Source organism: Mus caroli, unplaced genomic scaffold (genome assembly GCF_978045245.1).
Source record: "Mus caroli unplaced genomic scaffold, Mus_caroli_1 scaffold_5, whole genome shotgun sequence".
NCBI lineage: Eukaryota > Metazoa > Chordata > Mammalia > Rodentia > Muridae > Mus > Mus caroli.
In genome coordinates, this window is record NW_028227260.1 from 84420823 (window position 1) to 84439414 (window position 18592).

At 36.1% G+C, this 18592-nt stretch overlaps 1 protein-coding gene across 3 annotated transcripts in view; it reads right to left on the reverse strand.

Annotated features, from left to right (window-relative positions):
* The window catches only part of Dmd (dystrophin), a 2436643-nt gene that overhangs the window by 397512 nt on the left and 2020539 nt on the right, over positions 1-18592 (reverse strand). For all 3 annotated transcript variants that reach the window (XM_085838134.1, XM_085838135.1, XM_029473188.1), the window contains exons 58-59: positions 16784-16904; positions 15896-16164 (exon numbers count right to left, since the gene is read on the reverse strand). In XM_085838134.1, coding sequence (XP_085694260.1) covers positions 15896-16164; positions 16784-16904 — 390 coding nt within the window. The remainder of the gene's footprint in view (positions 1-15895; positions 16165-16783; positions 16905-18592) is intronic.

Genomic DNA, 18592 nt, shown 5'->3' on the forward strand with positions numbered 1-18592 from the left:
CAATGTTGATCCTGCCAACCCATGAGCATGGGAGGTTTTTCCATCTTCTGAGATCTTCTTTAATTTCTTTCTTCAGGGACTTGAAGTTCTTGTCATACAGATCTTTCACTTCCTTAGTTAGAGTCACGCCAAGGTATTTTATATTGTTTGTGACTATTGAGAAGGGTGCTGCCCAAAACTTAGGATACCCAAGATATAAGATACAATTTGATAAACGCATGAAACTCAAGAAGAATGAAGACCAAAGTGTGGACACTGTGCACCTTCTTAGAATTGGGAACAAAACACCAGGGAAGGAGTTACAGAGACAAAGTTCGTAGCTGTGATGAAAGGATGGACCATTTAGAGACTGCTGTATCCAGGGATCCGTCCCATAATCAGCTTCTAAACGCTGACACCATTGCATACACTAGCAAGATTTTGCTGAAAGGACCCAAATATAGCTGTCTCTTGTGAGATGATGCCGGGGCCCAGCAAACACAGGAGTGGATGTTCACAGTCAGCTATTGGATGTATTACAGGGCTCCCAATGGAGAAGCTAGAGAAAGTACCCAAGGAGCTAAAGGGATCTGCAACCCTATTGTTGGAACAACATAATGTACTAACCAGAACCCTGGAGCTCTTGTCTCTAGCTGCATATGTATCGAAAGATGGCCTAGTCGGCCATCAATGGAAAGAGAGGCCCATTGGACTTGCAAACTTTATATGCCCCAATATAGGGGAATGCCAGGGCCAAAAGAATGGGAATGGGTGGGTAGGGAAGTGGGGGGCGCTATGGGGGACTTTTGGGATAGTATTGGAAATGTAATTGAGGAAAATATGTAATAAAAAAAAAAAAAAAAAAAAGAGAAGGGTGTTGTTTTCCTAATTTCCTTCTCTGCCTGTTTATCCTTTGTGTACAGAAAGGCCATTGACTTGCTTGAGTTAATTTTATATCCAGCTACGTCACCGAAGCTATTTATCAGGCTTAGGAGTTCTCTGGTGGAATTTTTAGGGTCACTTATGTATACTATCATATCATCTGCAAAAAGCGATATTTTGACTTCTTCTTTTCCGATTTATATCCCCTTGATCTCCTTTTGTTGTCTATTTGCTCTGGCTAGGACTTCAAGTACAATGTTGAATAGGTAGGGAGAGAGTGGGCAGCCTTGTCTAGTCCCTGATTTTAGTGGGATTGCTTCCAGCTTCTCACCATTTACTTTGATGTTGGCTACTGGTTTGCTGTATATTGCTTTTATCATGGTTAGGTATGGGCCTTGAATTCCTGATCTTTCCAAGACTTTTATCATGAATGGGTGTTGGATTTTGTCAAATGCTTTTTCAGCATCTAACGAGATGATCATGTGGTTTTTTTCTTTGAGTTTGTTTATATAATGGATTACATTGATGGATTTTCGTATATTGAACCATCCTTGCATCCCTGGGATGAAACCTACTTGGTCAGGATGGATGATTGTTTTGATGTGTTCTTGAATTCGGTTAGCGAGATGTTTTTTGAGGATTTTTGCATCAATATTCATAAGGGAAATTGGTCTGAAGTTCTCTATTTTTGTTGGGTCTTTATGTGGTTTAGGTATCAGAGTAATTGTGGCTTCATAGAATGAGTTGGTTAGAGTACCTTCTGATTCTATTTTGTGGAATAGTTTGTGAAGAACTGGGATTAGTTCTTCTTTGAAGGTTTGATAGAACTCTGAACTAAACCCATCTGGTCCTGGGATTTTCTTGGTTGGGAGACTATTAATGACTGCTTCTATTTCTTTAGGGGATATGGGACTGTTTAGATCATTAACCTGATCTTGATTTAACTTTGGTACCTGGTATCTGTCTAGAAACTTGTCCATTTCATCCAGGTTCTCCAGTTTTGTTGAGTATAGCCTTTTGTAGAAGGATCTGATGTTGTTTTGGATTTCTTCAGGGTCTGTTGTTATGTCTCCCTTTTCATTTCTGATTTTGTTAATTAGAATACGTTCCCTATGCCCTCTAGTGAGTCTGGCTAAGGGTTTATCTATCTTGTTGATTTTCTCAAAGAACCAGCTCCTCAATTGGTTGATTCTTTGAATTGTTCTTCTTGTTTCCACTTGGTTGATTTCACCCCTGAGTTTGATTATTTCTTGCCGTCTACTCCTCTTGGGTGAATTCGCTTCCTTTCGTTCTAGAGCTTTTAGGTGTGTTGTCAAGCTGCAAATGTGTGCTCTCTCTAGTTTCTTTTTGGAGGCACTCAGAGCTATGAGTTTTCATCTTAGAAATGCTTTCAATGTGCCCCATAAGTTTGGGTATGTTGTAGCTTCATTTTCATTAAACTCCAGAAAGTCCTTAATTTCTTTCTTTATTCCTTCCTTGACCAAGGTATCATTGAGAAGAGTGTTGTTTAGTTTCCACGTGTGTGTTGGCTTTCTATTATTTATTTTGTTATTGAAGATCAGTCTTAGTCCATGGTGATCTGATAGGGTGCATGGGACAATTTCAACATTTTTGTATATGTTGAGGCTTGTTTTGTGACCAATTATGTGGTCAATTTTGGAGAAGGTACTGTGAGGTGCTGAGAAGAAGGTATATCCTTTTGTTTTAGGATAAAATGTTCTGTAGATATCTGTCAGATCCATTTGTTTCATAACCTCTGTTAGTTTCACTGTGTCCCTGTTTAGTTTCTGTTTCCATGATCTGTCTATTGGTGAAAGTGGTGTGTTGAAGTCTCCCACTATTATTGTGTGAGGTGCAATGTGTGCTTTGAGCTTTACTAAAGTATCTTTAATGAATGAGGCTGCCTTTGTATTTGGAGCATAGATATTCAGAATTGATAGTTCCTCTTGGAGGATTTTACCTTTGATGTGAATGAAGTGCCCTTCCTTGTCTTTTTTGATGACTTTGGGTTGGATGTCAATCTTATCAGATATTATAATGGCTACTCCAGCTTGTTTCTTCCTACCATTTGCTTGGAATATTGTTTTCCAGCCTTTCATTCTGAGGTAGTGTCTATCTTTTTCTCTGAGATGAGTTTCCTGTAAGCAGCAAAATGTTGGGTCCTGTTTCTGCAGCCAGCCTGTTAGTCTATGTCTTTTTATTGGGGAGTTGAGTCCATTGATATTAAGAGATATTAGGGAGAAGTAATTGTTGCTTCCTTTTATTTTTGTTGTTAGAGTTGGTGTTCTGTTCTTGTGGCTGTCTTCTTTTAGGTTTGTTGAGGGATTACCTTCTTGCTTTTTCTAGGAAGTGGTTTCCGTCCTTGTATTGGTTTTTTTCTGTTATTATCCTTTGAAGTACTGGCTTTGTGGAAAGATAATGTGTGAATTTGGTTTTGTCGTGGAATACTTTGGTTTCTCCATCTATGGTAATTGAGAGTTTGGCTGGGTATAGTAGCCTGGGCTGGAAATTTTGTTCTCTTAGTTTCTGTATAACATCTGTCCAGGCCCTTCTGGCTTTCATAGTCTCTGGTGTAAAATCCAGTGTAATTCTGATAGGCTTGCCTTTATATGTTACTTGACCTTTTTCCCTTACTGCTTTTAGTATTCTATCTTTATTTAGAGCATCTGTTGTTCTGATTATTATGTGTTGGAAGGAATTTCTTTTCTGGTCCAGTCTATTTGGAGTTCTGTAAGCTTCTTGTATGTTCATGGGCATCTCTTTCTTTAGGTTTGGCAAGTTTTCTTCTATAATTTTGTTGAAGATATTTGCTGGTCCTTTGAGTTGAAAATCTTCATTCTTATCTACTCCTATTATCCGTAGGTTTGGTCTTCTCATTTTGTCCTGGATTTCCTGGATGTTTTGAGTTAGGATCTTTTTGGATTTTGTATTTTCTTTGATTGTCGTGCCGATGTTCTCTATGGAGTCTTCTGCACCTGAGATTCTCTCTTCCATCTCTTGTATTCTGTTGCTGATGCTCGTATCTATGGTTCCAGATTTCTTTCCTAGTGTTTCTATCTCCAGTGTTGCCTCAATTAGGGTTTTCTTCATTGTCTCTAATTCCCTTTTTAGGTCTTGGATGGTTTTATTCAATTCCATCACCTGTTTGGTCTGGTTTTCCTGCAATTCTTTAATGGATTTTTGTGCTTCCTTTTTAATGTCTTCTACCTGTTTAGCAGTGTTCTCCTGCAATTCTTTAAGGGATTTTTGTGCTTCCTCTTTAATGTCTTCTACCTGTTTAGCAGTGCTCTCCTGCAATTCTTTAAGGGATTTTTGTGCTTCCTCTTTAATGTCTTCTACCTGTTTAGCAGTGTTCTCCTGTATTTCTTTAAGTGTGTTATTAAAGTCCTTCTTGATGTCCTCTACCATTCTCATGAGATATGCTTTTAGATCCGGGTTTAGCTTTTCTGGTGTGTTGGGGTGCCCTGGACTGGTTGAAGTGGGAGTGCTGGGTTCTGATGATGGTGAGTGGTCTTGGTTTCTGTTAGTAAGATTATTACGTTTACCTTTCGCCATCTGGTAATCTCTGGGGTTAGTTGTTATCATTGTCACTGTTTAAAGATTGGAGCAGACTCTGTGTTCCACTCACCAGAAGTCTCAAAATCCTGTGGAGGGTGTCGTGGGTAGCTGGCGGGTGTCAGCCTACCCTGCGCTCTAGCTACCCCAGTGCTGGTCAGACCGGAAGAGGCTTGTGGCCCTACTCAGGCCGGATTTCTGCCTCCCCAACCAAAGCAGTCTCAGGTCCCGCGCGATTGGACTGGAGCAGAAGCTGTGTTCCACTCACCAGAAGTCTCAAAATCCTGTGGCGGTATTCATATATTTTTAAAGAAAAAAATTTATCAAATATACTTATTAAAATAGTAGAACATACTCAACTAAAATCTGTTATACTTAAATATTAATACATTTCCTTGTTATCTTCTTCCAAGTATGAATATGATTATTGTCTTCAAAAATATTTCCATAAGATGCTGTGTTGTATGTGAAAGAGACTATGATTTGTTTGAAAAATATATGAAATCTTAAAAAAAAAAATTTTCTTTAAGAATCCATCAGGTTTTGTGTCATTTAGGTGAAACTTCTTTAAGCCTGGTCATACATACTAAGCTTACAGAAACATGTCAGTTGAGTCACTCAAGCAGCCATAGAGATGCCTTCCTTTGACCTTTAAAACAAAATATCAAGGGCATTCCAAAGGCCTGTAAACTAACAAGAACAAAAGACTATATGTTGATGTGTTCTCTCTCATGTTTCCCAACTATCAAGTTGATAATTTCTTTTTTGCTTCAATTATTATTTTTACATGCACAAATACACACACATGCACACACACACACACACACATCCTGCTGAATCAATTTTGGTGTTTTATGTGTGTATGGTTTCAGAGCTGACCGCTCAGCAATGAACAACCCGCAAGAGGACTCATGCCTGGGAGGCTAATTCTCTTACTCTTTGTCTAGGGAATGGGATCCCATACATTATTAGCCCACATTCCTTTCATTTTACTGTATATTGGATGAGTAGAAAACACCACATAACTCTTATGATAATTCTAGTATTGTGTGTTTGTAGGTCAAAATAATTCCTTCTCTTACTAGAAATATGTGAATCTCAATAGCCAAGAGGCAAACTATGGGAGAGGCAGGTACATGTCATCCAACTAGCCTTCTTGAGTACAGACAGAGAAAAGACTTAAATGGCAACTGAATGAAAATTACTTAATTATATTTGGTATGTTTTAGTTTAATAGCAATGTATAATTTCAAATTGGGTTAAATTGCTTCAAGGTAGGAAAATAAATAAATAAAAGCAAATGAGAGGTAGTTTGACATTGCTTCTAAAAACCACATCAGCATATTGCTAATGGCCCTTATTTAGTTTTGTTTCAATTTAATCACTTTTTAATAAATTGCCTTTAAATTAAATTCCTTCTGTTCACTAATTTGCTCATGTCACATTAAGATCATGATGATAAAATTTGAATTTTTGATAGGTAAAATTATAAATGAGTTTACTGAATCTATAATGATACAGAATTGTAGAGAAGAAAAATTATGAAAACAATCATGTCTTAAACAGGACTTGCAGGCTCTAAATACAACAAAGAAAATATATTCCCCATGACAATCAATTATTTAAAAGAAAATAGAAATCTAATTTTTCAGTGTTCCAGAATCATTCTGATTAAGAGAGTTTGACAGTTTGGGACTGAAAATACTGTGGAAACTTAATAAATAATAAAGTTTACAAGCAAAAAGCCTAACAATAATATGTGGATCAATTTTTAAAAACAATAAAAAAAATCAGTGCTTCTTTAAATGTTTTACTGTTGATAATTCAACTAATTCAGTTATTGAATGAGCATCTTACTTGGTTATACCCTATTTCAATTGTATTGATAATAACTCAAATTCCTTTGATGTAGAAGCCTTCATTCTTTAAAATGTCAGAACAACAGAGAATTTTGTTTTTAATATTTCTCACTTAACCTTAAAACAAATTTAAAGACTTAAAAATCATATTTATCCCATAAACCACTCACCTATGCAATAATTCCTAAGACTGCAATTGGTATCTAATATGGTTTACTGTTGCACTGCTTTTGGAAAAAAATCCTTTTTGTCAATCACTACAGTTATGATTCCTTCTTACCCCTCACAGTGGGTATTTATTTTCTCCCTATGTGTATGTTTAGTTTTATATGTAAATATGTACTGTCCATTCTGAATATAGTACCTCAGTAAGTTGACAATGTAAGTTTATCATGAATAAAACTCCTGGGAAAGCTATCAGCTATTCATATCTAACAAGCAGGTCTTATTGAGAGACTGTTGAATAGTGTCAACTGCTCTGAATGCCCTAGATTTCAGAAACTATAACATACTTGCTTTCAGTCAGTATTTTGGCAGAAAATGAAGTACAGAATTTATTGTTGTCATTGACAATGTATTAGACAGTTATAAAAATAAAAAATTATGGGATTGTATATTTTAACTTCAATGTGAGTCAGTACTAAAAAGATTAATTATATCATAGGTAAATTGAAGTAACCCTAAAATTATTCATACTGATATCATTAAAATACCAATAAGAAAGTTGGCATAAATAACTGTGAGTACATTTCACAAAAAGATTGAGAGATGCATAGATCATCATTTATTTCAAGGTTCATGAGTGAAATGACTATTTCTACCCATACTATATCAATTATTCCAATAGGACATATGTCTGTACTGATACTTAAGTTAAATGTTCTAAGTAATGGTGAATAAGAAAACTAACAAATGACATTACTTATGACTATCAACACATTGTTAAAATTGTTCAATAAAATTGTTTTGTGTAAAAAATATTTCTGTAACTTTTTTATTATAAGAAATGCAAAAGAACTAATTTTAGCAATGTTTGTAAACAGTGGAAGAAACATCTCTATATTATTTAAAACATAATGAAAATTCAGGAGATTCTTTAGTTAAAACTCACTACAAGTAAGTTTATGTGTAGTACTGTTATTAAGCAGTGGTTCTCAAAATATGTGTCCAGATGAGTGTCACTATCACCTAGGAAGGGGTTAGAAAGGGAGAATCCGTGCCTGCTGTATACCTCTGGAGCCAGAAATTTTAGAGAAGTGGGTCTCCTATTTATGTTGCTACTATCATTACAAATGATTCCATTGCATACAATAATAACGAGAACCACTGCTTTAGAATGTTCATGGCATTCTTAATGAGAAACTGTAGACATGATTTCCCAGATATTTATAGATTCTGTAACTATGAAATCCTATTCACTTTGATGTCATTTTCTTACAAATAATTATCACATTATTAGTTGTCATTAATTCTTACATCCTACTACTGTATCAGATAGGTAGCTGAATATGGGGCAGAGAGAGGGTGACATTTCCATAAAAGGGACATTTTTACTACTTGTAAAGAATTTTTGCATCATATAATAAACCCATTATTCAAAAACCCACATTGAAAGACAGAAACTGAGCACATTACTAGGCCACACCACTTGGACACTTGATCTGACGTGGGCAACCCAAAGATACTCTGATGCTTGACTACTAATGTGTCATTGATGCCTGATTTCTCAAAGGCAGGAACTACTGCTGATGGCAGTTCCATAAGCTAGGAAATAACCATTTAGAGCATAATCTACTACTTATGGTGGATCATGATCAACAGTTTGTTGATAACAGAACCTACATGCCAACTGTGTATATCTCCTTCCAATTTTCCCCTCACTGGCACACACTGTTAGCTGAAAACACCACAAGTAGGAGAGATACTGTGAAAAATGCTCCAAAGAAGGGTTTGTGCTACCTCAGAGGTAGCTGATACATTTTTATCAATGCACATTCAGTGGTACAATCAGTGACTGGCTTGGGTACAAAGTGGTGATTCTGTCTCAGTCAGCTCCTGGGTAGATCCTCTCAGAGGACAGCCATGCTAGACTCCTTTCTGCAAGCACAACATAACATCATTAATAGTGTGAGGGACTGGTGTCTGCCTATGGGATGGGTCTTTAAATGGGCTGGTCACTGTTTGGCCATTCCTTCAGTCTCTGCTCCATCTTTGTCCCTGCATTGCTTTTAGACAGGACCAATTTCCAGTCCAGTTTTGTAGTTGGGTTGGTATCACTATACCTCCACTGGGACTGAAACAGAGGCAGATACCCACAGACAAACATTGGATGGAGGTTGGAGACCCCTGTGGAAAAGTTAAGGGAAGGTTTGAAGGAATTGAAAGGGATGGAAACCCCACAGGAAGACCAACAGCATCAAATTATTTGGATCTGGACCCCTGGGAGCTCCTAGATACTGAGCCACTAACCCAAGAGCATACATAGGCTGGTCTGAGGCCCTCAGCACATATACAGTAGGGAGCTACCATGTCTGATCTCAATGGGAGAGGATGTATCTAATCCTTCAGGGACTTGATGCATTAGGTTGGAGGATATGAGGGGGGATGGGCTATCCTCTCAGAGGTGAAGCAGAGACTTAAGGAACTCTGCGAGGGTGGGCAGCATTTGGGATGAAAACAAAAAAGAGGCGATTCTGCTTTGTGACTTGTAGCGCTCTCTCTCTCTCTCTCTCTCTCTCTCTCTCTCTCTCTCTCTCTCTCTCTCTCTCTCTCTCTCTCTTTCTCTCTCTGACTAGGACATAGAGCCAGGTGTTGTCTGAGATCTCACATTTGATTGAAACTTTCTTCCCATCGGTTATGCATCCCCTAAGTCCCATATAGGCGTCACCAGAAAGGAGACCCTCTATACATCTTGTGTTCCTTGACCTCATCTCCAGGGACCTGCTTCTGGGGAACTTAGAATAGAAAGTTCAGGTTATTAAGGGACTGTTAATAAAAGCCCTAAAGAATACATATTCAAAATTACAGAGTCATGAAAATTTTGCATTATAATTACCACGTGAAAGAGTAAAAGATAAATCTGAAGTGATAATAATAGCCAACTCTTTGTGCATTTGCAGCAAGTGAATGAAGCTGGTGGGAAGAAACGATTTCTCCATAAATGATGTAATCCTTCAGTTTGAGTTTTCAAAGGATGCTTTCGTATTTATAGGTGAATGCACTTAAGATTTGGGAATAACAGCTTCTTCACATTAAAAAATATGACAAACATTTCCTAAGTGAAGACCTTGAAACTAACATGATCTTTAAAAAATAATGCAGGAACCACTAAAGACACTTCATGGTCATAACAAAAGGAAGTAAGTGGGTGGAAGAAGGAAGTATTAGGTTGTGCCTTAAATGTTGGGGAACTGAAATAGAAATGTATTAGAAGCAGTCCTTTTGAAAGATGTCTTTAATAGGAAAACCTACTGTAAATGTTATTATAGTATGAAGAATATCTTATTATGAAAGAAAATATATTTTCTTAGGCACCATTAAAACAAGACAGTTTTATTAGTTTATAGCTACATATATTCTAATGATACCCATAAAACAGGTTTACCAAAAACAAATGACTCAATTCTATGAGTAACTTAGTAAATAGAAGGTGGTAAAAGGCCTAATAATTTGAAATTTGAAAATTGTTCTGGAACACGGAAAGGAGAAAACAGAAGCCCACTACTTACGCTCTTTGTTTTAATATAATTTCTTGTTTGATTTATGATAATAAAATAACATGATTATAGCACAAAATGTGTTACCATTTTGGTAGATAACAATGAGAATTAGAAATGTATAATGGTTGGGTGATTATACTTTCAACGGAAATATGAATTTTAGTAAAATAAATAACACCCTTTATAACCTCTGTTAGTTAATATACTATAGTATATGTACCTATATTTACAAGCTAACAAAAATTCTTGTTTCTTTAGCTTGAGGCCAAATAATATTCTCAGATAAGCTGAGATGCTACTAATACAATCTTCAATATAATTTTCCTTAGGAAATAAATTAGTCATATTCTCTAATGAAGGAAGATTTCTCTTGGTATAGGTTTTAACCACAATATAAATGTTATGAATGAATTATGTTGTAAATCCTTTAATTCAGAATGCATTAGTTAAGTATTTCTGAATATTGTATTATCTAAGATGCTTGAGGATTTGTAATTATCAACCACATACAAAGCTTCTGGAATAAATCCTCAGTAAACAGGATTGGCATACTAAAGGATCAGATTTTCATATGCTGTTTTCAAATAAGAAAGATTGTATTCTTTGGAGAAATCTTTATTATTGAATTAAACATATCTTCAGTTGAATAATATCAGATGAGCCTATTAGCAGAATATTTTGATAATCCATGTTCTTTTAAATATCCCATGACCAGAAGAGTAGCTGTACAGTGTTAATTGAATGCAATAAGAATGGCAACCAATTCTAGCTCCTTCTTTTATCACAGTCCATCAGAAGGACACAAAGAAATCCAAATTAAAATAAATTCAATAAGCAAAGAACATGTTCCTTTTCCAACTGTTGTAAATCCCTTTTTTCTTGTTAAGCAAGGGTTACTCAGTAATTATTTTCTTTATGAAAGTAAAAGCAGAAGGATGTTTCGCCTATTAAATCAATGTCTTTATGCTTATGAAGTTGAAGGCACCACAAAACAGTCAAAGAAGAAAATGTCATCAACTCATTTTCTCCCACCCACTGTTTTAAATTGTTTGCTTAGTACCAACGTATCCTACATTTATATAAGTTGTTTATGAAGAGCCAAATTAATAGTCTTTGCAATTGTTTCTGCTGGAGTTTGGAAAGCTGACAAATGAATTAGTACAAAATGGCAATTCTACATGAATTAGCTTTTAAGTCTCCCTAAGAGGTTGATGCAGAACTTAATAAGAGACTTATTAGGAGAAGTAGGACAACTTAATTCAGATTGATTATAGACTTTGGTGAAGACAGCTGGGGTTCAAATGAAACTGAAAAAGGACTTATATGCACTTCAAAGTATGCTAAACAGATGTCTGAAACAATTACTCTGCTCAGCCTTTTCAGAAGTTTCAAAGACAAGATGGGAATAGCATGGTAAACGAAGGTTCTATTTGCCCAAGTTGAGGCAGAGACTTTAAAAACACACATACACAGTGCTATCTAAACTCAGATGCTTTGAGTAAAGAAACACATTTGACATTGTTGTTCTAAGTAATTTGCTTTTAGCTTTACAAACAAAGCAGGAAGTGAGAGGGGCAACATGGGAACAAGTAATAAGCTCTCCTAGCAACACTAACTTACAATTAATTTCACATTGAACAAATAATTTGGTAGGCATTTTTTAGATGAGTAATTTGTACTTTACTTTATAAGCTCAAATAAAGCCAGCACTGACCTTTCCATTGGTATACTTTTAAAGTGTACAGTGAGCCTGTATTATATGCCTTTTAATAGAAATTTTCTCAGACATTAAAGGCCAAATTATGTGCTTTTTAACAATACCAGTATGTGCTTTGTATTGATGTAAGAAGCATTGGTTCCATATTTAATCTAGTTTTATGAAGGATTATTTATTTTGTTTATTTTTCCTTTTTGATCAAAGGCTCAATATATAATTTTGTTTACCATAATAAGAGCAAGAACAACAAAAGCCTACCTAAAGTATTTTTATTTTTTTGCTTGAAGTTCATAGAACTGAGCAGCCTATCGATAAAATTTCCCACACTATTCTAGGCAGTAAATCTTTACTTCATTTCAAAGATAACATTTGGAAACCAGTAAGGTAACTATATATAAAGTTCCTGCTGCACAAATATGAGAACCTGAGTTTGGATCCTTTGCATCCACATAAAAGCTGGCCATAGCAATCAATGCATGCCTATAACCCTGTGAGATGTAGTCTGGTAGAGGCTAGGAACTGGCTGGCCATCTATTCTAGCCAATTGACCAGGTTCAGGTTCAAGTTCTGTCTCAAGGCAAGATAAGACAGAACAAGAGAAAAAAACACAAAACATGCACAAAAACAATATAGAAAAGTGATTGAGAAATATATTCCAAAATCAACTCTGACATTAATATAGGCAAGTACGAGTCAGTATACTTGTGCACTTATGTCCACATATGATGCTTGATGCTTAGAAAACTTATATAGTTTATGTCACTATTAAGGCTTGTCTTGTTTGTAGGAATTCCTTCTACCCATACTATAATTGTGCAAGAAAGCATGATTTTCATAAACTTCCATGATAGGATATAATGTTTTTTAAGTCAATGATAAATATAAACAAAAAGATCCATTTGATCTTGCAAACTTTATATGCCCCAGTACAGGGGAATACCAGGGCCAAGAAGTGGGAGTGGGTGGGTAGGGGAGCAGGGCGTGGGGAGGGTATAGGGGACTTTGGGGATAGCATTTAAAATGTAAATGAAGAAAATATCTAATAAAAATTTGAAAAAAGAAGCAAATAACAGTAAAGGAAGGTAGAATTATATGAAGATGGTTACATGATTTCTGCTTATCAAAGCAAAAATGAAATTCTAATACATCCCATCACAGTTCACATTATTTGTTGAGAGGAAATATACTTTGTTTTCTTAATGAAAAATTCTGGGATAGAATTTCTCTGACACATTTCTCCAAGAAAGTAAGCCACAAGTACTCAGTTTGGAAGTTCTAGGAAGATGCAATTTTTAGTTTTCTTCTTTAAATTCTTAATATTTATGTTGAATATCAATACCAATGGTATAATGGCTTCAATATACTCTCTAATCCACTTCATATACCATGAAATCATACTCAGTTAAAATGTCAAGAAGTAATAAAAAGTATCACATTAAACGTGTTTTATAGGGAAACCTCACAGAAGCTCTGCCTTTGACTTCTCCAGTAACATTAGAAGTTTGTATAAGCAAAAGCAAAATGTATACAAATAGATAACAAATTCTGAAATGTTAAGATAAAGGCCTGGAAGCTTAATTGGGGGTAGACACGATGGTGTGTTTAAAGTTATGGCTGAATGTGTGTATTGGTTGCATATATTAGTGTCTCAGTTCAAACTCCACCAGGAAGGGGAAAAAAAAGCAAACAGTAAAATCAAGTAAACTAAGGGCAAGAAGGATGTACCATTTTTCTACGTGGAGAAACAATGGTTGATTAAAGCAAGAAAACTCAAATGATCCCCAACCATTTTCACTTTGAGATTGTTCATAGAGCTTGAGTTCAAAATTATTAGATCAATCCCAGCTACTTGAAAAAAGAAGCAGGAGGATCACTTAAGCTCCAGAGTTCAAGGGCAGCCTGGATAAATATAGGGAGACTCTGTATAAATCAGCCAAAGAACCAACTAATACACAATCAACAAATCAGTCTCATCAATCTCTCTACATACTTATCTTCTTCCTCCACATCTCCTTCAATCTCTCTTTCTTTTCACTTTTTACGAGGCTGATGCTGTAGCCCAGCACATACAAAACATTAGGGTAAATATTTCCTTCAGCTATACTACTTTCTGAAAGTCTTTACATGTTCCTCTTGCATATCTATGCAGGTGACCTAGTGATTCAGTTATTTTATTTCCATTTACAAGAAAATAAAATACCTATGGAGTCCAGTAACTGTTTATGTTATTCCTGTAAAGTGAGTAGTCACAGCTGTATCCACCCGCCCGTGGTGTCGCATGCCTTTAATCCCGGCACTCAGGAGGCAGTGGTAGGTGGATTTCTGAGTTTGAAGCCAGCCTGGTCTACATAGTGAGTTCCAGGACAGCCAGGGCTATATAGAGAAACCCTGTCTCGAACCCCCCCCATTCCCCAAAAATGCTTAGCAAGCAACAGTAATTATGGAATTTGAAAGCAGAAAGGCATTTGAAAAGTAACTTTTATTCTAGTGTGTATTCTTATGGAGCTTTATTTGTGATACCAGGATTCTCTTAATGACTCACATAGCCTATAGGAACATGGTATTTATTCATCTTCATTTATAATATTTACCACCATGAAGATGATTGGCTAGCATTTCCATACAGTTTAGGAGTTATCCATCTTCCAATAATCAAAGGGCACATTAGCTAATGAAATACTACTATCAGAAAAATCCATCAGAAGCATGTATTTGTAGTGACCAAAGTAACAACTTTTAAAAAACTAATGGAGCTATAAAACCTAAAAGGAGAAATGGAGAATGGAGGACAGTTTTCTGAAAGCATCCTTAGGGATCTGAGATGGCATGTGTATATTAAATGGTCTTCAAAGTAGCTAGCTGACTTGGCCACTACTTGAGAATCCTCTACAGCACGAGGAACACAAAGGCTAATACTGGTAAGTTAAATATAACACGGAAATGGTGGCTTTAAAGATGCTTCTACGTTTAATAATCAATTTTAATTAATAAATTTAATTTGGTAGACTATCACTACCAAAGCTTTGGGGTATCAGATTTGGTGTCAATAAAAGAAACTCCCTAGGTAGAAGTTGAGAGCATTGTAGATGTTTATGGAAGACTACATAAATAAATTATATGTGCTTTGGGCTTTGAAGGTTCAGTAAGAATTGATCAGACATACAAAGTATGATCATTCAGATGGATGGAAAATAAATGGCAGGCAGTTATGAGAAAATATGAACCATTGGTGTTAGCATAGGATAAAGATGCTGGCTTGTCTGCATGTGAGTCATTAAAACAGAGTAGTAAAGCCAGGGATAGGGAGAAGAGAGATAGCTATCCTAACTAGATAGACTTCGTTATATCTTGTAAGGAGTTTTATCTTAAAATGGGAAAAGTCAGGATGATGCAGAAATGTAGATAATAGAATTATTAATTCATTTATTCAATATTTAAAGGCAGTGTCGATAATATGCCACACACATTGACTGGTTAATGGATGTGAGTAGGTCATCTATATAAGTAAAAATTAATAGGAATCTTTAAAATGACAGTGGTTGAAAAGGGGGAATGGCATACAAAACATGAAAATGTAAAAGGACATAATGCTGACTGTAAAGCTACTACAAGTAATTCCCTTCAATTAGCAAAAGTCCTGGAGAATGCACTGTTTTGTTTCAGATTAGCTGTATTATTACTAAGAATAAAGTTGCAAATTGGGCAAGTATATTTTTATTCTGTTCTAATAGTAAGTGCACACACACACACACACACACACACACACACACACACACACACCAATCAGAAATTCCATAAAAAACAACAAACCAATCCTGTAAAACCTATCTATTTATGATAAATTAATTTCCTAATGGCAAAAATCAAAATTACTTTTCATGTAACTTTTTAATATTTCATCTTATGGGCCTGAGGTACTACCTACCACGCTAATGAGACTCCTTAATATTTCATTTTTTTTAATCACTGGAGAAAGACAAATGATTACATCACTGACTTTTCTTGGAGGAAACCCTGGGTGAAAGATTTTCAAATGAGGCAAAAAAAAAAAAAAAAAGGCTTTCTTTCTAAGGCTTATAGGCCCTATAATTTAACTTTGTGTGATGATAACACTGAGCACACATAGATGAGTACTCTTTTGGGATCTCTCAAAGTATTGTGGAACAAAACAAAGCACACAGTACCTTGACTTTTTCAAGGTGATCTTGCAGAGAGTCAATGAGGAGATCCCCCACTGGCTGCCAGGATCCCTTGATCACCTCAGCTTGGCGCAACTTGAGGTCCAGTTCATCGGCAGCTTCCTGAAGTTCCTGGAGTCTTTCAAGAGCTTCATCTATTTTTCTCTGCCAATCAGCTGAGTGCAGGTTCAATTTGTCCCATTCAGCATTGACCTCTTCAGCCTGCTTTCGTAGGAGCCGAGTGACATTCTGAGCTCTTTCTTCAGGAGGCAGTTCTAAATTGGCAATATGACAAGGTTTAAGGCCACATCCATTTTTGTTAAAAAAAAAAAAAAAAAAAACATGGTTGAAAAGGTCAGACCAGAAGAAAGGAAAGGAATATAGATTAACAAGAGGCCAACTTACTGATTAATGGTTCTTTTACACTTTGGCATAAATTTTGATATAGTCAAGCCCAGCTAAACTGTCTGTCTTCCTTAGTGAATCTGTTCTACTTTCTGTCAATCAGGTAAATCAAGATTCATTTAAGCTTTCAGAGAGAAAAATGTTAGCATGTGCTGAACAGTTCCAATTTATTTCAGTCAGCTTAAACGGAAAATTAGCTTGCAGTCTTTGTAACAATAGAGTTTCTTATCACAGATAAGCTCTTTTGCTTATGATTTTCTAAATATTCAAATACCTGATCATTGATTGCATTATTTATGACTGAAAACAGAATTGTGCATGGTGGTTTGTGATTCTCTATTCTTTTTCAACACCTACATTTAATTTGAATTGATTCTGTTTAACCCTGAAGTGTGAGTGCTATACAGACTCTGGCAGCAAGCATGGATGGCTGTGCTCTCATCACTGAGCCTTCTATCAATATGTTATTACAGTTCCACATTCAATTACCTCTGGGCTCCTGGTAGAGTTTCTCTAGTCCTTCCAAAGGCTGCTCTGTCAGAAATATTCTCACAGTCTCCAGAGTACTCATGATTACAGGTTCTTTAGTTTTCAATTCCCTCTTGAAGGCCTGTGAAATGAGATGAAAAGAAATGCTTATTTGGCTTGTGGAATGCTCCTCAAAATTAATCCTGGGTGCTCAGCACTTGTTTATGTAACTCCCCAGTCAATTTCTCTCTCCTTTATTTATAAACTGGAAGTCATAAAATGATAAGAAAGGCTACCGGGGTCTCAATGTTAATGAGCACACCACAGGGTTTGCAAATTTTGTCTGGGGAAAGCCAGGGAGCTTTCAAGACAGGTGGTGTCTTAATATTAAGATAAGTTCATTTTGTTTATATGACCTGAGTAGAAGATATACAGATAAAAATCACAAAGGATATATTGTAAAATTCTACCCTGGTTAATGAAGATTTAAAAATTCCCCAAATAATGACTTCTAGTACACACTGGAAAATATTCACTGCTATGTGGAAAAATTTAGACCTTATTGAAATATACAACAAATTCAACTGATAATTCTGTCAAAATGTTTGATGTTGAGTAAACTAGTGTTGTCAAATTTATCTGTTGAAAATGATCAGTATTTTTTCTTTTTTTTAATTAGGTATTTTCCTCATTTATATTTCCAATGCTATCCCCAAATTCCCCCCCCCACTCCCCTACCCACCCACTCCCACTTTTTGGCCCTGGCGTTCCCCTGTACTGAGGCATATAAAGTTTGCAAGTCCAATGGGCCTCTCTTTCCAGTGATCGCTGACTAGGCCATCTTTTGATACATATGCAGCTAGAGTCAAGAGCTCTGGGGTACTGGTTAGTTCATAATGTTGTTCCACCTATAGGGTTGCAGATCCCTTTAGCTCCTTGGGTATTTTCTCTAGCTCCTCCATTGGGGGCCCTGCGATCCATCCAATAGCTGACTATGTTCATAGCAGCCTTATTTATAATAGCCAGAAGCTGGAAAGAACCCAGATGCCCCTCAACAGAAGAATGGATACAAAAAATGTGGTATATTTACACAATGGAGTACTACTCAGCTATTAAAAAGAATGAATTCATGAAATTCCTAGGCAAATGGTTGGACCTGGAGGGCATTATCCTGAGTGAGGTAACCCAATCACAAAAGAACTCAAATGATATGTACTCACTGATAAGTGGATATTAGCCCAGAAACTTAGAATACCCAAGATATAAGATACAATTTGTAAAATACATGAAACTCAAGAAGAACGAAGACCAAAGTGTGGACACTTTGCCCCTTCTTAGAAATGGGAACAAAACACCCAAGGAAGGAGTTACAGAGACAATGTTTGGAGCTGAGACCAAAGGATGTACCATCTAGATACTAGCATATCCAGGGATCCATCCCATAATCAGCTTCCAAATGCTGACACCATTGCATACACTAGCAAGATTTTGCTGAAAGGACCCTGATATAGCTGTCTCTTATGAGACTACGCCGGGGCCTAGCAAACACATAAATGATCAGTATTTTTTTTTAAAGTACCCATAATATTTTATATTGTGACGTTTCTGAGAAGAATAGATATTTTGGAACTATTATGGATACAGGCATTTTGAATACCTTTCTATAAATGAATAGACCTAGAATAGGTGTCTTTCAGAACACTTAGTTAAGTAGTCAGATTGGTGGACAATTTTAATCTTTAATCTATGTTAAGAAAGGAGAACAATTAATCAGTTTTGCCTTCAAAAACATATTGGACCAAAATAAGAAAGAAAAATGCCTAGCACAGG